Source organism: Apium graveolens, chromosome 1 (assembly GCF_009905375.1).
Source record: "Apium graveolens cultivar Ventura chromosome 1, ASM990537v1, whole genome shotgun sequence".
Classification (NCBI taxonomy): domain Eukaryota; kingdom Viridiplantae; phylum Streptophyta; class Magnoliopsida; order Apiales; family Apiaceae; genus Apium; species Apium graveolens.
The window spans coordinates 189,588,194-189,613,609 of record NC_133647.1 but is presented as its reverse complement, the minus strand read 5'-3'; the positions used below and the strand labels follow the sequence as shown (position 1 = coordinate 189,613,609).

The following is a 25,416-nucleotide window of genomic DNA, read 5'->3' as shown; positions in this document are numbered from 1 at the left end:
CAGCATAAAAAATCACTCGCAGTCGGAAAGTTTGTTAACCAACACCATGCAACTTAAAATCAAATTACATACATGTACTTGAACATAAGAAGTTATACATTCAATAGCTCTTCGTTTCTTAAGCTTGAATTGACAATTATACAAATAGCTTCAATAAAGACTAACAAGTTCACTAAACAGTAGTTAATTTCAAACTAATGACATGATCATGATATAGCCATTACAAAGCTCAAACTCTGAGCAGATAAATGCTGAGTTCAGGACCTCCATTGCTATCAGGATTCATCATATAAAAAGCTTCAGAGTCTCTAGACCCCACCACTCTCTCGAACTTGGCTCTCATGTACATTAGCTCACCTTCTGACCCGGATCCATTTTCACTCCCAGGTAGCACACCAGCTCCCATTGTAATTGGGCCAACTGCATTCAGCACCTTCCATTCATCAGGCCCACATTGTCTCTTCATTGCATATCCACACTTCTTTCCATTACAGTATGTTCTCCAAAGTGGCTCATCAAGCAACTTCATGCCTTTCTTTACCGTCTTCTTATCGCATTCCAACGCTATTCGAACCAGCCCTGATGCCATTTCTCGCACAAGAATGCTAGTAGGAGTTGCAAGTTCAACCAGAAATGCTGGTGCCAGTTTAGAATCTTCTTGAAATGCAACATGGACATGGCCTCTCCGGTACCCGAAGAGTGTGCATATGACTTTTGAACCGAGGCCTGAGCCTGTATGTGATCGGCTTTTACTTTTCCCTCCGAAGGTAAAAGCTGATCTGAGCTTGGAAATTGTCACAACCGACAATTTCTTCTTCGGTGCTTTTACCGGAGGGTTCACTGATTGCACCGAAGAATCAAGCTCCTTATCTTTCAATTCCTCCTCGTTAGACTTCGAGGAGGAGTGATAAGATAATATATCTTCCAATTCCATATCATCATCGTCTTCAATCTTCTTTTTCCAGTGAAAATATCTACGAGAGAACGAGAAAGATGAGTCATGAGGGGTCTTAGCCATGATTGTCCTCATCTTGGGAAGCAAGATCAAGAATGATGTAGCAGGGTTTTGAAAGTAAAAGAAAGAGATATATAAAAAGTTATGGATTCTATTCTTTCATCAGTTGTACTAATATTTAAGAAGTTTGTGGTAGAGGGCTTAGGCTTAAAAATTCTATGGTAGTGGACTTTAGTGAAGGGAGGTGAGAAGGCTGACAGAATAGGAAGGTGAGCAGCCCCACCAAACTGTGAAATAGAGATGGATTTACAAGGGACAAGAAGAGTAAAGAAAGGATGGAGACAACAGAGAAACAAAAACAATTGAAGTTTGTTTTTGAAAATGAGGATAAAAAGAATAGTGGAATCTGGAGAGACAAAGCTCTGTTTGAGATATCTTTTCTGGTGGGGGCTTGAGCTCATAATCAAGGACAAGGGAGAGAGAGAGTGTGTGTGTGTTTATGAGTGTGAAAATTGTAGTAATTGACAGTATGTAAACTCTACATTGCATTGGAAACAGTTATGGGGCAGGTAAAGGCACACCAAGACTTACCCACCATAAACGACCACTTCATCCCCACATATGCGACTCTCTTGTCCCTGGTAAAACAGATGACGGAACCAAGATTTTAAAAATAGTCGAGGTTAAAATGAAATATCGTTATAATGCAAATCGTGATTATTAAGTTTTTATTAATGATATTTTGAATTAAAAATCTAGATTTGAAAACACAGTTATCTACTAAAAGTTTTTCTCAGCCGAGACGTTCGCCCCCGAGTAAAACCAGAAGCTTTTACAATTTTTACTCAAAGTTCATTAGGGTATGAATGAGTAATAATAGCTTAATAGGTGTGGAGGTGGACTATTTTACGAAAATGTCACATTACCATTCGATACTAATAATAATTTTGTATCCCGCACTAGACATTTCTTTAAATTTTCCCGTAGAATTGATTGAGTTTCAAGGTGTATTATGAACCGTTTTGGACATTTGATATTTAGATTAAATGATGTTTGGGCAGCAGCACCACATTAATTTGGAGCAAAAAATGGTGTAACATAGGCAACAGTGAGTATAGTGATAAACTGGAGCAAACAATTGATGCACAAGTCTCAATGATGAATAAAGCCTTCCATTAGCCACCTTTGTGCTTGGCATCATTCGGAGGGGGGCTTCTTTTATCATTTGTCTACAGTGTATTAAGATAAAACCAACATCTTTAGTAGTGACGGTTCTATCAGAGCTACCTACATTCCACTAGCCATGGTCGATTACTACTGCTATTTACTCTTAGATACATTCATACTATGAAATGTTCTGGGTTTTAGATTCTATGCTATATCTCGTATGCGGCTGTAGCTTCATAACAGCAGTAACACTTTTATTCGGGAACTGGGAGCTGTTAGATTAATCATAAAATTAGTTTTGTAATGGATGGACATACTTTAAATGCGTTGTTTCATGTTATGCAGCTGGGGATTTAATAAGTGTAAATGCAGCAAAGGCATCGCAGCCCACAAATTGGAACACGAGGCTAGTCAACTTTTCATATATAAAAAAAATAAGATTTATGTTACGTTTCGTCAAATATACACTCATTTTATTAAGAACGTCGATCACGTGCTTTTTTAAATGAAATCGCAGTTGAACATTAATCCCTTACTCCCGAGTTTTAAAAGGGAACGAAAACAAGTGAAAGGTAAGTAAATTAGTTTCACTTCACTTCATAATCATGCTCCCGAGTTTTTAAAATGAGCGGAAACAAGTGTTTATGAATGTAAATTTAACAATTTTCGCTCCAAAACTTTCACTCCAAAAATGAGATGAAAGTATTTTATCTCCTAAATACTTCCTTCTTTCCCATTAAAAAACTCGGGAGCAAGCACTAAGAATCTACGTACCAAACAGAAAAAAATAATAATACTCCTACTTGGAGTACTATAAATACGTACTCATAATTCACGGACGGACCTATCGAAATCACAGATCAACCGCTATGCTTCCGCCGGATCGCATCTAACTTTGTTAAGTTATTTCCTGCTCTAGATAACTCATTTAAACCAATTTTCAGTTTTTATATGCGAACAATTTAAAAATTGCATTCTTGTATCCGGCTTATAAAATCGTAACGGTTCTAGTTATTATGAAAAGATTTTGTTATGTTTGTTTTTGTGTTTTTCCTATCCGTGTGTCTGAATGCTCCCTTTCTCTTCTTGTTGTCTTTTATTCTTTACCAAAGTTGAGTCATTTTTCAGGATTTTCGGAAAAAAAGGATAAGTGTCTATGATAAAATTTAAATATGTGACAAGAATATGGTAGCGTGACAGATGTATTAATTTTAAAAAAATCTGAAGTGATCAGGAGAGAGCAGGTGACAATATTCGTGACCTTCACAGACCGTAGGAAAAGAAGACCATCGAAACTAGAGATTGTAGCCTGCAGAGAATAAAGGCCGTAGGGGCTGGAGGTCCGAAAATATACCGTCAAATCTGTATGATAGATTATGTAGGCAACCTAATGAACAAACACAAATCAACTTAAAGGCTAATTATCGATGGATTGGTGTAACCTTAAAAAGCCCCCACGTTTTTAACTACCCACTATCTGATTTTCCATTTTTTTCTTCGTATAAAGTAGTAAAACACTATCGAAAATTAAAAGCATTCTTATCTTAACAGAAATATTGTTACTACAAAATCGATAGTTCGAATTTGATGAAAGTATGGGTTCATAAGAATTAAATTTTTAATTGCGAAAAAAATATGTAAAATAAGTCGGATGTTTTTTGCGTACAAAATTGGCAACTTAAGTACTGTAGTGTATCTCAGTTGCTACTTGCTACAACTACAGTGTCAAGCATTTAAGATTATGGGCCTTGAAGAGAGACGAAAACGAGTGTTTGTCTAGACTAAAAAACCTGAAACAACCAAATTGGCCCGCTATCTTATCTGAAAGACAGCAGAGAAGGTGATGTTTCATGCTTGTTTTTCTGATTTTGATCGCAGAAAGTAATGGACCGGAGCAATAATAAAACACTTCAAATGACACCGTGTCATCATCACTCTCCGGAATTCCCCCCGCTTTGTCGATATATCGGTTAATAAAGCTGAAAGTAAACGGATTCCGACAAAAAAACTGATAATAATCAGACAAGAATATATATAGTCAAAACTATAGCTGATTTGAGAAAAAAATAATTTTGATAATTTGCGGAAAAGAAAATGATGACATGACAATTTCTAATTTAATTAAATTATTAATGTTGCACATTTTCTAGCGGACTATGTTTTCTTAGTCCCAAATTTTAATAATAAAATGTCAAATCTCGATAAATTAATAACCACGATTATCTAATATTTTGAATACAAAAGTTTTGATCCCAACATAGTGTGGCAATTTATGTTTCGGCTTGATCAATTAATAATATCGATAAGTTAATAAAATTTGCATTCCAATGATGTCAATTTGCAGAGGTTTTTACTGTAAGTTTTTTTGTTTGCTAAACCTAAGTTGCATTTTAAACTATTCACATTATTGGGCTTTGTACTGCCGTACTGGACACCAATATGCTGGTAAAAGTTTACTAGTCTAAAATAGTGGCGGGCCTTGATGTTACTGGGCTTAGCTCAAAATGTATCGGGCTCCTGGACAATTTTGCCATTTCCTTCCAAGCTTCGGCACTTTCTCGGTTTTCCCTATGTTGTTTAGGCCTATCAATGGATCGAGTTTGGATCAGATCGGCCTAAATTCATGTCCATATTCATATCCATTTTTTTTTCAGATTTGGATTTGTATCGGATCGGATCGGCTCCGGAATTTTTATAGGTCAAATCATATACGGATCCGTTCAGATCACGAATTTCGGATCGGATATCCACTCCATTTATGTATATTTATTTTTTTAACTTAACTTATTACAAAATTTATTTAAAATTTACAATTCCGAAAATTATTAAAATACAACGAAATTCAAAAATAAATTGCAAACTAAAATTCGCTTTTTGAAATAAACATACAGAGTTGTACGATATTTTAATGCTCACTATGAAAAAATTGATGTTGCGAAATGGAAGTGTTATATGAATTGACAGTTTGGGTTATGCGGCTCTAAAAGGTAAAAGAACTAGAGTTATAGAAATGAGGTTATAGAAATGGACTGTACACTTGAGACCGAACCGAACGAAATATAGGTAATGGAACTTGACTCGGGGATAATACGTTTAAAATTAAAATTATAAAAAAATATTTTTATAATATATATATATATATATATAACCGGATCGGATCGGCCTAAATCAATATCCGCTCCATTTATAATTGGATATTTCTTATCAGACTGGATCTCATATCGGATTTTTAATAGGTCGATCCATATATGTTAAAATGGTCTCGGATCGGTTCGGATTTTCGCTATATTGACAGGCCTAATTAGTACAATTCGAATATATAATGTAAAAAAAAATGTAAGATGAAATGGTCTTTTTTCCTCAACTTAATGGAAGTAATTTTATTTCTTTTTCCATGACCAGATATTGAAGTCAGTTTACCCGTAACTGGACTAATCCTGAAAATATATAGTACATTTTATCACCTTCACGACCCCTCCCTAAATTTGAGCGTTCATTTAAAATCAAACCTAGTGTCGTGGCGGTAATCTCCTAAAGAAATATTGCCTTAGGGATAATCTTTCAACCAATTGAGTGTTAACACGGTTGGATGAAAATGTTTCTTATTGACTTACTATGTGTATTATATAACCTAAACTGGAGTAGTTCTCGCGCAAATGCCCGATTACCTCGTAGTTAGTTTTTAAAAAGGATATTTTATAAATAGTTTAATTTAAATATATATTAATTCTAAATTTATAATATATATAATAATGATTAATAGAATAAAATTTTAAAATAGTAACACACAAAATACAAATATTGATTATCAATTTTTTATTAAATTTAAAATATAAAAATGAATCGATGAATATTTATATAAATAAAATAAATTTTGATAAAGATAAAATTAGTGGATTAAAAAGAAATATTATAAATTATAAATTTAAGAATATAAAAATGAGGAGGAAAGAAAATTGTATAAACGAATAAGAGAGAAAATTAGAGGAGTTAATAAATGAGAGAAATATTTTGAAATTAAACTAAATGAGTTAAGAATTATTAGTGGAAGATGACATCAAATTGATGAGAGCATGATATCTATAATTTGATGCAATTGTTAAAGAAGAGTTTGACACATCATCTGAGATAATGTCAACTTTATTTTATTTTTTATTTTTTTGACAAAATAGGCTTATATGTCTTACAATTGAGTATCTATTCTAACAAATTTCATGAGTGAGCGAGAATTGAATCCAAAACTTGGTACGGCGAGATAAAAGCCCTTAATCAGTCGAGCTATCTCATTGCGTTCAGCTGTATTTTATTTTAATATAATGAAGATCGATAAATTATGTATATATAAAATTTCACCAAATTCCTAGTTTTACGAAAGATAATGGCCCAAAACCCTCCATCTCCAATTTTCATGGTCTTCCCTACTTTATTTTAGAAATTTACCCCAAAATACTGCATAAAATGTTATTTAGGGTTTCGCATTTGTTTACCCCTGAATCTATCTGAACAAGAATTATTTGAGCGATTTTTATTATTCAGCTTGTTTGGATAATTATTCATCTCTAGCTGAGCCAATAATATAACACCGTGAATGGTTCATTTCGAAATGGTACCCGAACTCATTCAGGAGTGTAGCTCAGGTAGAGATGCACAAAAGGCCCACCGAGTCGGACCTTGACCGGGCCTTAAAAAGCCCGGGCTTTGACCGGGCCGGACTTTTCGGGCTTTGACTTTGACCGGGCCGCGCCGGGCCGGACTTTCCGGAAATTTCAAAGCCCGTTTGGGCCCTCGAGGCGGGCCTAACCGGGCTTTTTTTCGGGCCGGATCGAATCGGGCTGGGCTTTTTTCTAATTTAAATCGGATCTAGTATTATTAGAGATTCCGAAGAATACATGTGGTAGCAACTAGATCATTACTTCGTTGAAAACATTTAAGTTCGGCAAAAAATAAACATGTTTATATGATATATTTTATCATTGTTATGATAACAATGAGAACAATGATATCATTGTTATCATAACAATGATATCCAAATATTCATGACAATGATATCCAAATATATATAGTGTACTTATTATATCTTCTTTCATTATTTATGCAACGAAGTATATAAATAATATTATTAATCACAAATATGTAAATATATATGTGTTTAAAGTATTATTTATATGTATAGTAAATGTGAATTTATAAATATATAAGAAAATATATTAGAATAATCAGATTATAACCGGGTTTTTTCGGGCTTTTAATCGGGCCGGGCCGAAGCCCGGGCTTTTAACCGGGCCGGGCCGGGCCGGGCTTTGCCTAAAAATATAGGGCCCGTCGAGGCCCGAAGCCCAGATCGGGACCGGGCCGGGCTTTGACCGGGCCGGGCTTGACCGGGCTTTGACCGAATCGGGCCGGGCCGGGCCAGATTTTGTGCATCTCTAAGCTCATGGCATACTTTATACTTTACATTACAAATTTTAGGTTACCACTTCAGATGATAAGGATTATATCAATATACTATCCTTCATAATTTGTAGATAAGATAATAAATAAGAGTTGTTATTATTTATTAATTAGTAATAACTTTATATTTTAATAGATTATCATATAGATTTGTTTTAAAGGTTATTATTATTATTTTTAATATATTTCAAAAAATTTAAATATTTATTTCGATGATATACAAGCATGCACTTATTTCAGTGAAATTTATTTTACAAGCATGCACTTATTTCAGTGAAATTTATTTTATGACCTGATTGATATACAAAAAATAAGCATGCGCTTATTTCACTGAAATTTATTTTATGATATTTTTTAATTTATACATGTCTCATCTAAATTACCTATTTAATTAAAACACATTAACTTTTTTAAAAAATTTAGTACACCTAACATTTAAATGTTTAGTACTTCTAACATTTAATAATATATCGATTTTAAAATCTTGTAATTTTTAGACTTAATAATTAATCACAAAATTAAATCATTCAGAAATCATATAAAAAATTCTATTCAGATTTTTGATTAATTCAAATCATTCAGAAATATTAATACTCAAATATAAATGAGTGACATTTGCCAAATGACCCTTTGGCAAGAATAATAGTGGGCCTTCCTTTCTGATTTTGGTCCATTTTGATAATTCTCTTTTTTTTTTTGTAAATGTTTGAAACAATATAAATTCGGGGGATATGACGTATATGTTCGCCTTTGATGCGCACATTTTTAAAAAATTGATGCTCACAATATATTATTCAAAAATAAAAATCAGGCAAAAAGAGATCAACACAAAATAAATCAAGCAAATAATAAAATTTCAACAATATAATCGAGTAAAATTGGCCTTCCATAATAACCTTGGAAGATGCGCAAGAGTAGACCAGTCCTCTTCTCACTAAAAAGTAAAAACCAAATCAAAGCTTCCTATAAACCCGGTATAAAAGCCACGTGTCACAATATATTTCGTCGCATCTCCGCAGTAAATGTGAGCCTCATTTAACAAGTTTTCTAATCTCCCTCCACCACCATACTTCACCCCACTCTCTCTCTCTCTCTCTCTCTCTCTCTCTCTCTCCCTCTTTCTCGCTCTCTCGTAACTAGTGATACTAATATTGATTTCACATTACTAGTCTCTATTTGAAAGAGATGACGGACATAACAGACGATATAGCGGAGGAAATATCGTTCCAGAGCTTTGATGATGATTGTAAATTGTTAGGCAGTCTTCTCCACGATGTGCTTCAGCATGGTGTTGGTAACGATATTCGCGACAAACTCGAACGCATTCGCATCCTCGCTCAGGTGATAATACCTCTTTTACGAGAATACGTTAGAATAATTGTTCTGTAATCTTAATATTATTTGCACAACAATATACAAACATTGAATATTACTAATAATTTTTACGTGAGAACATGTGAATATTATGAAAACGAAACCATAAGTACGTCTCACGCGTGAATATTATTGTGATTTGAAAGCGAAACTACATGTACTTAAATTTATTAAATAAAAAAAATGTATTGTGTTTGGACTTTACGATAAATATGACAAATCTCGTGTATGTGTGGGTAAATAGTGAATATTAGGTTATTAGTGTTTGTAAAATTTATAGGACCTTATCTAGTATATTAAAATTAAATTTATTGCTCTGGTTTTACGATGTGTATAGTGATTGAATATGAGTGTTTATGGTAAAATGTGGTTTTTGTAGGTGTAGATTATGTAGAATTTGCCTTTTACGGTAGTTTGTATACATTGGCCTTGAATCTTATGATGAATGCAGAGAATGAATAATATGTCATGTTTGTTGAGTTTGTAGGATTCATATTCTAATTGACCTTATATATTAATGAACTACTTAATGTTTCGATTTCATGAGAGGCTTTATTTGTAGTTTAAGATGTTTGCTAGTAAAAATTGGTCTTAAAAGATATAAATTCTATCTGTCACTCAAATCCATTTTAGTTACATTCAATACCACCAAAGAAATATCTATCTAGCAATAGCACTGTTTGTGTTGCTAGTAATTTTCATCTAATCATAAGCAGACACCAAGCTAGATTTACAGAGTCCAGAGACTTCAGGTGACACGATTCTTTTTATTTACTATTGTGTGTGTGTGGTGTATGTGGATGTATGATCTTTTACTGTGCATTGTTGTGTGTATTGTTTTATGTTAGTCTGATTTCGTTATATTAGATTTTGAGGGCAAACTAGTAGTCTAGTATAAAGTTTGTTAACGTAGATGTACAGAAATTTATTTTCAGGAAATTGTGCCTTTTAGTGGTGTTAATTGTTATATTCACATATTCATTAGTATTGTATGATGGAAATTGTGTGTTTAGAGTGCATGTGTGATGAGGGCATCGGGGATTGAAGACATGGCAGATCACCTGGAGAAGGAAATAGCGTCCAATTTATCTAATATGACTTTAGAGGAAGCATCCATTATTGCAAGAGCTTTCAGTCAGTTTCTTGCATTTATGGGCATAGCTGAAACTCATCACAGGTGCTTTTTCGATCACTGTACTCTTCTTGTCTTTCAATTTATCTCTTGGTTGTTTAGACTAAATGAACTACACTTTTGATACTAGTCTTGAGACTGAATATTTTTTATGCAAAGACATATTTTGATACTGGATTGACGAGCTTGATATTTGGTTGCACATTTTATGTGTTACGATTTTTTTTTTCAAATTTGAAATTTTGTCTTGGTCTCTTAATTGAACACTTGTTCATTAACACGTGACAATTTAAAGTGATACAAAGATTTGCTAGAATATGTTCAGAAATCATTTCGCTCTAATATAACGGTTTTGCAGGTTGAGGAATGCTCAAGATGCAGAGAAAGTATCAAAGTCTTGTGATAACACTTTTAATCAGCTGCTTCAAAGTGGAGTTTCCCCTGATGAGCTTTATGATGCTGTTTGCCAGCAGGTATGTCTGTCAAATAAAAAGGTAATGAAAAATTAAGTTTTTCATATTGTTTCTGTGACACTGGCTATATATGATTGTAGGAGGTTGAAATTGTTCTCACTGCACATCCCACTCAAATAAACAGACGGACTTTACAGTACAAACACATTAGACTTGCGGTATGCTATGCTGATACATATTACTCTAAACATTATAATAATCATTTTTATTGTTTAATATGCAAATTACTCGCAAACATTTGTAATCTGCCATTTCCACAGCATCTATTAGAGTATAACAACCGGCCGAATCTTGGGCGTGAAGATCGAGAGATGTTGATTGAAGATCTGGTGCTTTCCGCTTATCAGTAATACCATGTTTGTGTATGGACAAAGATGTCTACTGTAATTTATGAATTATTTTAAATCTTTAAATTTGTAGGTAAGAGAGATAACCTCAATATGGCAGACCGATGAGCTCAGGCGCCACAAACCTACACCTGTAGATGAAGCAAGAGCTGGTATATTTTCAACATCCCAAAAACTTTACAAACGGTAACTTTCTGTACAGTGACCTTATAACTCAATTTTAGGCCTAAACATCGTCGAGCAGTCTCTCTGGAAAGCTGTGCCTCAGTATTTACGACGTGTCAGCAATGCTCTTAAAAAGGTTTGTGACCCTTGGATATACAGATCCTTTAGAATCCGTAGAGGCTTATACATCAGTCTGTAGCAGGATGAACTCAATGTCAATTAATTTATTTTTCTCCAGCACACCGGAAAGCCACTTCCACTGACATGCACACCAATAACATTTGGATCATGGATGGGTGGTGATAGAGATGGAAATCCGAATGTGACATCAAGGGTGAGGGATTTAGAAGCTACTTCTACTTGGCAGCTAGTAACAGAATTTGCTTCCTAGTCATTAAACTGTGTGAATAACCTTTTAACTAGCATCTGACTTCAATTAATGAATTTAATATAGGCCATCTTATTGTAAATAAATCTCAATATTGCAGGTAACAAAAGATGTGTGCCTCTTATCCAGGTGGATGGCTATTGATCTCTACATTCGCGAAGTTGATCATCTCAGATTTGAACTTTCAGTGAACAAGTGCAGTGATAGGCTGTCAAATATGGCACATGAAATTTTAGAAAAAGGTATAGTATTCGTTTATTTCTTACTTTTAATTAGCATTAATTGAATAAATTATTTTTTTCTTTTTTAATAAATTCAGGACTTCTCTTTGTTTTACATTTTTCTGATGTACTCGTGATCTTACAGTGATGAGTTAGAAGTACAAATGGGGTCAAGCTCTATGATTTTATCTATTGGAGTTATGGACCCTATTCATTGAACATATATTTGTTGTCAAGTAGTCGATCAACATTCGAATGATCTTCAGATGTGCTGTCTTCATTAAGATAGTGTGACTCTTTCAATGAAAATTATCTCAAAATTAAATGCAACATAATTTTTGTATATATACTTTCAAGAGAATCGAATGTAGCTACACAATTTGTCAAGTGGATATACCAATAAAATGACTCCATATATTTCTTTAATCTCTTTTAAATACAGTGAAGTTCCTGAATGTATATAAAGTACTTCATGCTTTGACATTGTCTCAATATTTCAGAAACTTCATCGGAGAATGGAAATGGAAGCTGGAATCAACAAGCGAATTGGAGTCACCCAAAACATCAAAACCAATACAATTCATCTCTTCCTATACAACTTCCAGCTGGAGCACATATACCACCTTGTACAGGTTAACTCCTGTTCATCAAATTATTGTTGTTACACTAGCTGTTGATGTTGCTTTAAAAATTGCTTGTTTACTTTCTCATTCCTCTGGAACATCCTAGTAAGTGATGTAGATCCAGATTCTGTTGTAAAAATATTATATCACTATTTTTATACCTCAACCTATATAGTTATTCTCTGCCATGATAATTGGGGAAGGCAAAGTTTATATTGCATGAATAGCAGGATCACTGTTCATTACTGGTATAGCTGTAGTTTTTTTACCACATCATGTGATTTATTAATCTGCAGCATGTTACAGAATATGTTTATAATCTCAAATTAATGTCATACTGACCTGGCTATATGCTATATACGTAAATATTATGGCTATCACAGTGTATCTTTTGGATAAACCATGCATTGAGGGTCCTGTTCAGTAACTTGATATTTTGTTTGACTTTCACATACTTTGGCATATGCCAACAGAGGGGTAATGCTTGAAATATCTTGAATTAATGTTTTTGTAGAATGCAAGGACGTAACTCAGTATCCTCGTCTGGATTTTCCTGGTACTGAATACAAGCCTTTGAATCGTGAGGTGAAATGTAGTACATTGAAAATAAATATTGCAACTTTCATTTAGTCCTTCATTGTAATCTTCACACCAAATTCTTTACTGTCTACTTTGTATCATATTTAATTTTTAAATTCCCAGGATGGAAAGGCTTCTCCAAGCCAGGAATCAAAAAAAGTACTTGAAGTAACAACCGAAAATTTAAATACAACTAGTTCAGGAAGTCCCCAGACCACACCCCGTGCTGCTTCTGGTGCACTACTTGCTCAGAGGAAACTTTTTGCTGAATCTCAGATAGGAAGGACTAGTTTTCACAAGCTTCTGGAACCAAGCCTATCTCAACGTCCTGGAATTGCACCTTATAGAATCATTCTCGGGGATGTAAAGGAAAAGGTACTTTGTGGGTTAAGTGTAGAACTGATGATTTATTAGTACTTCTGCGAATTGCATGGTGAAAATTTTCTGTTAACCCACATGCCGCTGGTTTGGGTAGTGAAACACATCTTGCAGCTTCATCATCGAAACCATCTGCCAAAATGAAATGTACATCGTAGACCTGGTCTAACCTGCCAATGTTGTCATGTAAACTTTTATTGTTTTATGTACAGGTTGTATTTCTCCAACCCTAACATGACCCAAATATCCTTCACATGATATTTAAATTTAATGTTATTTATCAAGTACCAATATTTGACAAAAAAACAAATTTTAGGTCTCTGCACTTCCAAGTAACACGGGCCAGTTATCGTGTATTTTAATAAAAGAAATGATTCGCTCTAAAATATGAAATTATTTCTTGGTCCTTTAGATTTTTAAGTTGTTCATAACCGACTTCTTAATGAAGCATTATATAATAGGAACGGAAGAGAGTTTTAATCCTTTCTGCACATATGTACACATGCATATATTTTTGCACATTTTTTTACCCAAGATATGGTCCTGTCGCTCCTCTCTGAAGTCCAGTGGTTGAATTACTGCACTCTTGCTTTTATGTTTCCGTATGAAATGGCTGAAGCTTATCTGTTGCTTATTTGATCTCAGCTTGTGAGGACACGGACAAGACTGGAGCTTCAACTCGATAATTATCCCTGCGAACAGGATTCTTGTGATTTTTATGAGACTTCATCTCAGCTTTTGGAACCCCTCCTTCTATGTTATGATTCTCTGGTATGCAAACACTTTTTAAATTATTATGACCTTCGTCACTTCATTGTGACCTGTAACATTTTTTAACGAGTAACTAAAAATTCTGCAGCAATCATGTGGATCAGGGGTTATAGCCGATGGTCGACTTTCTGACCTCATCAGAAGAGTTGCTACTTTCGGGATGGGTCTAATGAAACTCGACTTACGCCAGGTTTGTTTTGTTAGATTGGTGGTTGTAACATTATGTGGTTCATTATTTTGAAACTCCTGGTACTAAAACAGGAATCAGGTAGACATGCCGAGACACTTGATGCAATTACCAAGTATCTAGATATGGGTAAATATAGCGAGTGGGATGAAGATAAAAGACTTGAATTCCTTACAAAGGAATTGAAAGGGAAGAGACCTCTAATTCCTCCAAGTATCGAGGTACTGTTAAATGATTCATATAGAATGTCAGTTGAATTTGGCTCTCAAAACTATTTCTTTTTAAACTGTCATTTAGAAGGGTCACATGACTCTTTTGGTTTAGATAGTATGTAGTGGAGAATGAGTTACTAGTTTCCTGTATGTAGTGAATGTTGGAAATCTCACTAACAAATATAGCAACATAGAAGCAAGTGTATAAAGAATTTAACAAGTTTAGGCCAAGACCACATTTAACAAAACAAAACATGCAGGTAAACAAAATCAGTAACTGAAATAACGTAGAGAGAAAGAAAGATGTACCCGAAACCATAGCTTTTAACAGTGACTGAGATAAAGGTTCACAGATACAAAATACCAAGAAAATGATCACAACTGAGTCACCAGGCCTTGCTCGAAGTCCTGGCTATTCTTGAAGAGAATATTGCCCCTACCTGCTGCGTTTGGGATGCGCACAATATCTCCACCAGGATAAAACAGCTCGGAGTTTATGTCAACAACAGCAACAAAAGCTCCACTTCGACCAGCACCTCAGTCGCCGGAAAATATCAGCACTTCAGGACTTGTGGGAGAGAAATGCAGAGAGGTTGAAGAGAAGAGAAGAAAATGTAGTGTGTTTTTTTATTATTCATTCAGTTTAGCCTCTATTTATAGGAGAGGAAAAATGAAACTGTCAACACACTTAATGTCTGAATTAAACTGCTACATTAATGAAAAAATCAAAACTGATCAGATTTTGAATTCATTAATGAAAAAATCAAAACTGAACAGCTTTTGAATTTAAATTATTTGTAACAGCTTTTCACATTAACACCCACATTATTATCAGAACTTAAGTTAAGTTCTGATTTGATTCATCAGTACTTAAGTTCTGATTCTGATATCAGAACTTGTTAAGTTCTGATTTTATTCATCAGTTCTTAAGTTCTGATTCTAATATCAGAACTTGTTACAGATCAGATTATTTGCAGGTTCAATTTTAGACTAAGCCCACTAACAAAGTGACTTAGCCCTATTTCAGTACCCAGCCTAATAATCCAGTCACCGATAAATAAATTCGAATTAAAATAATTCTCAAATAAATAAAATCCTCGCCCAGGTCGCCTCGCGTACGCGAGACGCCGAGACATTCGCCCTTCGACCCGGTCCGGTCCGGTCCGGTGCGGGGCGGGGCGGGGCGCGCGCGTGAAGCATACAACAACACAATGGACCATCACACACCTTAGTAGTTGTATACTACTCATGTGGGTAATACCATATAAAGCACACAACCCCCTTTATTTATTTCAATGTGGGACAAACATTCTCAAATTTTCCAAGCTACTTACAACTCTCATTTCATATGGATTTCATTAAGAAAATTCTTAAAACCATACATGAAAATTTAAGTTCAAATATCATTGAACAATTTCCAATCATTAGATTTTAGGATTAACATCAAGAACATAATTAAATTAAGCTCTAAAATCCTAATTTTCTAACAATCCCCCACAAATCCATACAGAAATGTGATCAATTTCCCATCATGACTTGTTTTTTCAGAGTCGGTACCCTTCCGGGTTTGAACCCTCCTAATTCCTCTACTTCAATGACTATCGGACTCAGATGGAATGTTTCACCTTGAATCTTAATCCGTTTAGTATAACCATATTCCATAGACGACGACAAGTCAAAGGTTATGGTGCCAATCTACGGCTTTGAGACATTAATGGTCATGTCTCGATCCTGTTCGTCGAATGCTTCAAGGATTAACCCTATCCTCTAATTGCGACCACACAATTACATTCGCTTAGCTGGGCATCTCCAGAGATATACTGCCTCTATCTCGTCAAATGACTTGATCCCATTCAGAGTTTTAACACTCTTGCTTTTCTGGCAGTGTCAATACCTTCTAGGTTTACAGGGGATAGACTCAGATACTATAGTATCATCTATGTAGCAAAGGTACTACCAACTCATCCTTACAGCTTGTTATTACCCATTGAATACACTTCGAGGGATCTCCTCTCATGTGTATTGGGTTCCCACTGTTGATGAATTATGATGGGTTGACAATCCCATCCCCAACCTTGACTTAAGGACCACTGCAGGTTCCAGTCCTTTAGTAAGAGGATCAGCTATATTATTCTGAGTTCCTATGAACTCTATAGCTATGATCCTATCAGTCACTAAACCCCTTATAGACTTGAGTCTAACTTGGATGTGTCTCTTAGTTTTAGCATTATGCTTTTTACTGCTAATCTTGTCGATAGTTGTTTGACTATCACAGTGAATAGCAATAGCAGGAAGCGGTCTGCTTACTACAGGTATTGCAGACATAAGTCCGTGTAACCATTCAGCCTCCGTCCCTGTGGCATCAAGTGCTCACAACTCAGCCTCAAAAGTAGACCGAGTAACTATAGTCTGTCTGCTTGACTTCCAGGATATTGCTCCACCAGCCAAGGTGAACACGTATCCAGTCACTCCATTGGAACCAGACTTCTTGGCTATCCAACTTGCATCACTGTACCCTTCAAGCACACCAGGAAATCTCCTGTAGTGTAAACTAAGGTACATTGTGCCTTTTAGATATCTAAGTACTCTATCAAGAGCATCCCAATGAGTTCTGTTTGGACAGCTTGTATATCTAGCCAATTTAGACACAGAATATGAAATATCTGGTCTAGTACAGTTAGCAAGATACTGCAAGCTCCCAATAATCTGAGAATACCTTAACTGAGACACATGCACTCCTGAAGTATTCTTGACAAGGGAAACTTTCGAATCATAAGGTGTACTAGCGATTCTACACTGTGAATAATCATATTTCTCAAGTATAGATTTCTCTATATAATGATATTGAGTCAAGGTTATTCCTTCAGTGGACTGAATCAGTTTGATTCCAAGAATCACACTTGCCTCACCCATATCCTTCATTTCAAAATGCCTTTTCAAGAATTCTTTAGTCTCGTTAATAATCTCAATATTGGTTCCAAACAGTAAAATGTCATCCACATATAGGCACAAAATAACACACTCATTACCTTTAACTTTAGTGTAGACACACTTATCACTTTCATTAATCTTATAACTGAAAGGCAATATAGTTTCATCAAACTTTTTATGCCAATCTCTGGGAACTTGTTTCAAGCCATAGATGGACTTGATCAACTTACATACTTTCCTTTCATTGCCTGATGCAACAAATCCATCAGGCTGATCCATATAAATCTCTTCCTCAAGTTCACCATGAAGAAAAGCCGTCTTTACATCCATTTGATGGATGATAAGACCATGGACTGAAGCCAATGCTATAAGCATTCAGATTGTTACCATTCTTGCAACCGGAGAGTATGTATCAAAATAATCAATTCCTTCCTTTTGCTTAAAACCCTTAGCTACCAGTCTAGCTTTGTACTTATCTATTGAGCCGTCAGTGTTCAACTTCCTTTTAAAGACCCATTTGCACCCAATAGTAGAACACCCAGGAGGGAGATCAACCAACTCCCATGTTCCATTAGAAACAATAGAGTCAATTTCACTCTTGACAGCGCTCTTCCAGTGCCTTGACTCAGAAGAATCCATAGCTTGCCGGAAAGTTAAAGGTTCGTCCTCGATATTGTAAGTGATGAAATCACTTCCAAAATCCTTGACTACCTTTGCACGCTTACTTCTCCTTGGTTCCTCTAGTTCCTTAGGACTAGAGCTACTACTAGGTTCCGCCCCCACATTTGTCATCTTTTCCACATGATCAGGAATAGAACTTGATGTGTGAGTAGGATCTTCCTCAGAAGTCGTTTCAGGTATTCCAGTCTTCATAGGGTAGACATCCTCAAAGAATGTCGCATCTCGAAATTCAACTATCGTGTTTGCCACTATACCATCTATGTCAGATTTTAACACTAAAAATCTCATAGCTGTAGTGGTCTCAAGATAGCCCAGAAAGATACAGTCAACAGTCTTTGGACCTAGTTTCTTTCTCTTGTGTTCAGGAACAAGCACCTTAGCAAGGCACCCCCACACACGAAGATACTTAAGACTAGTCATCCTGCCTTTCCATAACTCCAAGGGTGTTTTATCCATGTGTTTCAGAGGGACTCTATTCAAAATATGGCAAGCCGTATTTAGAGCCTCTCCCCACATGTATTTAGGCAACCCAGAGTTAATAAGCATACTATTAATCATATCTTTAAATGTTCTGTTCTTTCGCTCAGCAACCCCATTAGACTCAGGTGTGTATGGTGGAGTAACTTCATGAACTATACCATTGTTTGCACAAAATTCATTAAAAGCATTACTCGTATACTCACCACCTCTATCAGATCTCAATCTTTTAAGTAACTTACTAGTTTGTTTTTCTACTTCAGTTTTATATATAATGAATTTACTAAGTGCTTCATCCTTATGTCTAAGTAAATAAACATAACAATATCTACTACTATCATCTATAAAAGTAATGAAGTATCTAAACTGGTCCTTGGTCAACACACCACCAAATTCACAAATATCAGTGTGTACTAAATCTGACAAGTCTGAATCCCTAACAACGTTATGAAAAGGTTTCCTTATCTGTTTAGCAGACACACATACTTGACATTTAGAATTCTTTTCTATGGTATATTTTGGAATCAACTCTAAGTTCATCATGTTCTTAAGAGCACCAAAGTTTAAATGACCTAGTCTAGCATGCCATATATTTGAGGATTCAATACAGTTAACAGTAGGAATAACATTATTATTCAAATTTCCCAAAACGGGATCCGCATTAATAACAAATAAACCATTTGACAAGTAACCCTTGCCAAAGAATGTACCAGTGTGAATAAGAACTACTTTATTACACTTGAACGAAATTTCAAAACCACTAGAAACTAAACAGCTTCCACTTATTATATTTCTACGCATGTTGGGAACATGATGCACTCTCGTCAGAGATAGAATACGTCCTGAAGGGAACTTCAGATCCACGTTTCCAACTCCATGTACTTGAGCAGCACTAGCATTCCCCATCTTCACATTCAGGCTATGACTCTGTTGATAAGATACAAATAAACTAATATCAACACAAATATGTACATTAGCTCCAGTATCTATCAACCATTCATTTGACAGATAGGTAGAAAATATTACAGGGTTGTAGGATACATACCGGTCAACGTCGGTTTCAGAAGCCGTAGCCTCACCAACAACCATGTTCACTACAGGCCCACTTGCGGTTCCAAGCACAACATTTGATTGCGCTACCTCGGTTTTCTTCGCTTTCTTCGTAGGGCAGTCCTTACTCCAGTGCCCAACCTGCCCACAAGACCAGCATGGTTTGTTTGCCTTGGGTTTCTTGGCCTTGTCCTTGTCACTCTTAGGTTTATTACTATTAGCTTTCTTAGCAAAAGCCTTCCTCTTTTGTCCTACAGTTGCTATGTTTACCTTTGAGGTAACGTGTTCAGTTGGCATCACATGTCCCTGTTTGGACTTGTGTTGTTCTTGCACCGAGATGTCCAACATAAGGTTGGTCCAGGTGATCTCTCCTTTCTGTCTTTTCAGGGAGAGAGAGAACTCTTCCCAAGACTTCGGGAGTTTTTCAATCACACTCATCACCTTAAACTTCTCCGGGAGATTCATTCCAGACTCCTTCAAAGCATGCACTATCATCTCGAACTCATGCACCTGCTCAGTCATGGACTTATTGTCCACCAGCTTGAACTCGAGGAACCTTGCCACAGAATACTTTTCTAGACCTTGTGAGTCAGTATTATGTGTCTGGTCCAGCTTCTCCCTTAAGAGTTTTGCAGAGTAGGCATCAGAAGAATAGACATCAAACAAAGTGTTTGTTAGTGCCGCCAGAATGGCCGCCCTAGCCACTCCATCCTTCTCAGCCCACTTCGCAAAAGCCTTAACTGTGTCAGCCTTCTCTTGATCCACTACCGGTTTCTCATATTCCACAACCGGCCACAGACCCTTTATAGTCAGCCACAACTTCATCCTTTTCTGCCAGCGAGAAAAGCCAATGCCACCGTTGAATTTCTCCGGTAAACCGGTTAGTTCAACAGCCTTTGGGAAACTATAGGTGGTCCAATCAATGGCCCCAGCAGTTGCACCCGAACTGCTACCACCACCAACGATAACCTCACTTTCGTTAACCATTTTGCTAAATTCTATATAACTAATATTCTCTTCAAGAATGTTGGAAATCTTACTAACAAATATAGCAACATAGAAGCAAGTGTATAAAGAATTTAACAAGTTTAGGCCAAGACCACAGTTAACAAAACAAAACATGCAGGTAAACAAAATCAGTAACTGAAATAACGTAGAGAGAAAGAAAGATGTACCCGAAACCATAGCTTTTTAACAGTGACTGAGATAAAGGTTCACAGATACAAAATACCAAGAAAATGATCACAGCTGAGTCACCAGGCCTTGCTCGAAGTCCTGGCTGTTCTTGAAGAGAATATTGCCCCTACCTGCTGCGTTTGGGATGCGCACAATATCTCCACCAGGATAAAACAGCTCGGAGTTTATGTCAACAGCAGCAACAAAAGCTCCACTTCGACCAGCACCTCAGTCGCCGGAAAATATCAGCACTTCAGGACTTGTGGGAGAGAAATGCAGAGAGGTTGAAGAGAAGAGAAGAAAATGTAGTATGTTTTTTTATTATTCATTCAGTTTAGCCTCTATTTATAGGAGAGGAAAAATGAAACTGTCAACACACTTAATGTCTGAATTAAACTGCTACATTAATGAAAAAATCAAAACTGATCAGATTTTGAATTCATTAATGAAAAAATCAAAACTGAACAGCTTTTGAATTTAAATTATTTGTAACAGCTTTTCACATTAACACCCACATTATTATCAGAACTTAAGTTAAGTTCTGATTTGATTCATCAGTACTTAAGTTCTGATTCTGATATCAGAACTTGTTAAGTTCTGATTTTATTCATCAGTTCTTAAGTTCTGATTCTAATATCAGAACTTGTTACAGATCAGATTATTTGCAGGTTCAATTTTAGACTAAGCCCACTAACAAAGTGACTTAGCCCTATTTCAGTACCCAGCCTAATAATCCAGTCACCGATAAATAAATTCGAATTAAAATAATTCTCAAATAAATAAAATCCTCGCCCAGGTCGCCTCGCGTACGCGAGACGCCGAGACATTCGCCCTTCGACCCGGTCCGGTCCGGTCCGGTGCGGGGCGGGGCGCGCGTGAAGCATACAACAACACAATGGACCATCACACACCTTAGTAGTTGTATACTACTCATGTGGGTAATACCATATAAAGCACACAACCCCCTTTATTTATTTCAATGTGGGACAAACATTCTCAAATTTTCCAAGATTTTCCAAGCTACTTACAACTCTCATTTCATATGGATTTCATTAAGAAAATTCTTAAAACCATACATGAAAATTTAAGTTCAAATATCATTGAACAATTTCCAATCATTAGATTTTAGGATTAACATCAAGAACATAATTAAATTAAGCTCTAAAATCCTAATTTTCTAACAGTGAAGGATGAATAAGGTTACTAGCTGCCTGTCCTCCATGGTCCATCTGATCAGAACTCAAGTCCACTGCTATCCAAACATGTGAACAAGTTATGACCTATTGGTAGTCTTCTTTCTTGATTCTTTGTCAAGTGGCCACACAAGATATCACGTGTATATCTATAATTGAGCCTGGGCATACAATCAGTCATTAAATAAACTAGTCATTAAAGAAATGGTTAACAGAGGACTCCTGAATCTATGAGGAAGGGGTTTATGATGTTATTAGTTCGTTGGCATATATTTCTGAGGATATGTTTATATATTTAGAATTGTGCATCAGATTTGACTTTGATGTTTATTTTACAAATTGTCTATTAAAACCATTTTGGCAGTCTAGTTTAATCTCTGAAAGTGTACCTCTTAGGTTCCTCCTGATGTTAAAGAAGTACTGGATACATTTCGAATTGCTGCAATTCTGGGGCAGGATTCTCTTGGTGCATATGTTATTTCAATGGCCTCGAATGTATGAATGCTTAACGACATTACCCTTATTTTATTTGGCTTTACTTTTCGGCAGCTAATTTTCCTTCTTTGCCTCCTCAATCCTTCCTGTATTCTGTGTCCATCATTCTCAACTTTATTTTTGTTCTTCCAGGCAAGCGATGTACTTGCTGTGGAGCTTTTGCAGAAAGATACCCGTCTTGCTGTGGCAGGAGAGCTAGGCCGACCATGCCCGAGTGGGACGTAAGAACAATCAGACTTAAATACCCTGTTTGCATATAAAAAATCAAGTACATCAAGTGTTTTAGTCTGATCATTTGTTCTAAAATAGTGAAATACATATATGAGTATATTTGATATATCAGCACTCTTTTACGAGTAAATAACTTAGTAAGTCTTTTAAGGTCATGTCTGTCCAGAGGGATAAATCATGTGATCCTATTTAAGCAGTCTAATCTTAAGTCTGTTTCAAAAACTCAATGTCATATTAAAATTTGAAAATTAGTGTAGGATTGTTAGTTTTGGAATTAATACCTCCATACCTGTTAAATGATAAAATGTATAATACCTAGCTTGAAAAATATTAGAAGTTATCTTTATGATGTTTGCATCGTTTATTTTTAATTTAATATTTAAAAGATTATAAGTACACCTGACCCTTCCTCAATAAAATGTTAATAACCAACTCTTCTGAAGCCTTAAGGTGATAATAGGAGGCACTCAATAGATCATACACTATGAAGGATGAGGATATAAAGGAAGACATTTTGTTGTCCGACATGGTTAATAAGGTTATTGTATTGGAAATAATAAGTTCCTCGCATACCATTCAGTAGTTCCATTACATTAGTAAGACAATGTCTCACCAAATTTCTGCATTTTGTTATAGACTACGAGTGGTACCTCTTTTTGAAACTGTGACGGACTTGAGAGGAGCCGGCTCTGTGATCAGGAAATTGTTATTAATTGATTGGTATCGGGAGCACATAATAAAGAACCATAATGGGCACCAGGAGGTCCTTGCTTACCTATCAATCTCTTGTATGCTGATGTCTCCAGAAAATTTGAGCTTACGCAGTAGTTTTGTGCAGGTGATGGTTGGTTATTCTGATTCTGGTAAAGATGCTGGCCGGTTTACTGCTGCATGGGAGCTCTACAAAGCTCAAGAGAATGTTGTTGCTGCATGCAAAGAATATGGTATAAAAGTCACTCTCTTCCATGGGCGTGGTGGGAGCATTGGGCGTGGTGGAGGTCCAACTCATGTCGCGATACAATCCCAGCCGCCTGGTTCTGTGATGGTTAGTTGTAGTTTATTATGTATTCTAATAAGACAAATTCTTTATTTCTGTGCATGGAATAGGTGCATATCATGATTTGTTGTGCTCACAAAGTATAATATCCTTCCATTTGTACCTGGTTTTGATGATCTTAAAAGTTTATTAACGATCTCCATGTGAAAATAGTATCCCACATGTTTTCACTTACCAGTTACCATACTATTATCACTGCCACATATGTCCCATGTATGTTAATTGCTCCGGTATAATGCCAAAAAAGTATATAGCTTTGTCAACAGAACTCTAATATGGTATTTGAGGAAAGACTCAGCACTTCTGAAAGCATAATAACTTATATTGTGTAACTGCATTATGCTGAATATCATTTTTAATCACGTTGATTTCTTTTGAACATAAGGGTACACTGAGGACAACCGAACAGGGAGAAATGGTGCAGGCGAAATTTGGTTTACCAGAAACAGCTATTCGACAACTAGAAATATATACCACAGCAGTGTTGCTTGCCACACTAAGTCCTCCACAACCACCTAGAGAAGAAAAATGGCGTACCCTGATGGATGAAATATCACAAATCAGCTGCAGTACTTACCGGAACACAGTCTACGAGAACCCTGAATTCATTACTTACTTCCAGGAGGCTACTCCACAAGCTGAGCTTGGTAACCTTAATATAGGAAGCCGACCCACAAGAAGAAAAAGTGCGGGAGGAATTGGACATTTACGTGCAATTCCATGGATATTTGCATGGACACAGACTAGATTTGTACTTCCAGCTTGGCTTGGAGTTGGATCAGGTCTTAAGGGTGTTTGTGAGGCGGGACATACCGAGGAATTACGAGCCATTTACAAAGAATGGCCATTCTTTCAATCTACGATAGATCTTATAGAAATGGTATTGGGGAAAGCGGACATTCCTATAGCTAAACATTATGATGAAGTCCTTGTGTCGGAGAGCAGGCGAGCACTTGGTGTTGAACTAAGGAAGGAACTCTCAACCACCGAGAACTATGTATTGCAGGTTACTGGGCATGAAAAGCTTTCAGAGAATAACAAGAGCTTACGAAAGCTGATTGAAAGCAGGCTTCCGTTTCTTAACCCATTGAACATGTTACAGGTGGAGATACTGAAGAGACTGAGAAATGACAATGAAAACTCTAAACTTAGAGATGCATTGCTTATAACCATAAATGGGATTGCTGCTGGAATGAGGAACACAGGGTAATCAGCATTGCGTTTTTTTGAACTATAACTTGCGGCTAAAGTACAACTATTTTTTTTTTTTTTTTGTGATTGAGGTTCTTCTGAGTTTGGCTACCTATGCCTATCATCACCAGATATCTTAATATTTCTTTGGCCTTTATACTGGAATCCTGAAGAAATATTGATTCATTGCTAATCAGTAAAATTTAGCAGGCATATTTAATTCTTTATATGTTGATTGTTGTGTACGATGCATCCTGATAAGCCAAACCAGACCTTCCAGACAGAGTTAAGAAATGGACCAAGTCAAATTTTAAATTTGCTTTCAAAATCTAAAGATACTCGATTACTTAATATAAACGAACAATTCAGAGCGCTTATTTTCTACTCTGAAATAAAACAAGTAGGTATGATCACTGTAAAGTTCAGGATAACTGAAATAATATAACTTTTTTCGAATTTGTAGTTGATTGTACACGTTCTACTTGAAGTTGTCAAGTGTACAAAATAATAC

At 35.9% G+C, this 25,416-nt stretch overlaps 2 protein-coding genes across 2 annotated transcripts; one reads left to right on the top strand and one right to left on the bottom strand.

The window, feature by feature from the left end:
* LOC141673884 (protein MIZU-KUSSEI 1-like) lies at positions 1 to 1,491 on the bottom strand. Its single transcript, XM_074480615.1, has one exon. It carries the CDS (start codon positions 1,028 to 1,030, stop codon positions 230 to 232), a length of 801 nt encoding a protein of 266 aa, XP_074336716.1. The 5' UTR covers positions 1,031 to 1,491; the 3' UTR covers positions 1 to 229.
* A 7,130-nt stretch (positions 1,492 to 8,621) lies between these two features.
* On the top strand, positions 8,622 to 25,134 carry LOC141673880 (phosphoenolpyruvate carboxylase 4). Its single transcript, XM_074480609.1, has 20 exons — positions 8,622 to 8,914; positions 9,961 to 10,124; positions 10,438 to 10,552; positions 10,633 to 10,710; positions 10,813 to 10,881; positions 10,973 to 11,051; positions 11,124 to 11,200; positions 11,303 to 11,398; positions 11,553 to 11,694; positions 12,174 to 12,305; positions 12,811 to 12,881; positions 12,999 to 13,250; positions 13,899 to 14,024; positions 14,113 to 14,214; positions 14,286 to 14,432; positions 22,328 to 22,426; positions 22,559 to 22,647; positions 23,294 to 23,420; positions 23,496 to 23,702; positions 24,100 to 25,134. The coding sequence occupies exons 1-20, from the start codon at positions 8,759 to 8,761 to the stop codon at positions 24,922 to 24,924; spliced, it is 3,153 nt and encodes a 1,050-aa protein (XP_074336710.1). The 5' UTR covers positions 8,622 to 8,758; the 3' UTR covers positions 24,925 to 25,134.
* Positions 25,135 to 25,416: the final 282 nt, after the last annotated feature.

Coding starts and splice junctions, on each gene's coding strand:
- LOC141673880 (XM_074480609.1), top strand. CDS start 8,759: ATGACGGACATAACAGACGATATAGCGGAGGAAATATCGTTCCAGAGC. Junction 8,915..9,960: donor GCATTCGCATCCTCGCTCAG/GTGATAATACCT, acceptor TTGTGTGTTTAG/AGTGCATGTGTGATGAGGGC. Junction 14,215..14,285: donor TGAAACTCGACTTACGCCAG/GTTTGTTTTGTT, acceptor GTACTAAAACAG/GAATCAGGTAGACATGCCGA.
- LOC141673884 (XM_074480615.1), bottom strand. CDS start 1,030: ATGAGGACAATCATGGCTAAGACCCCTCATGACTCATCTTTCTCGTTC.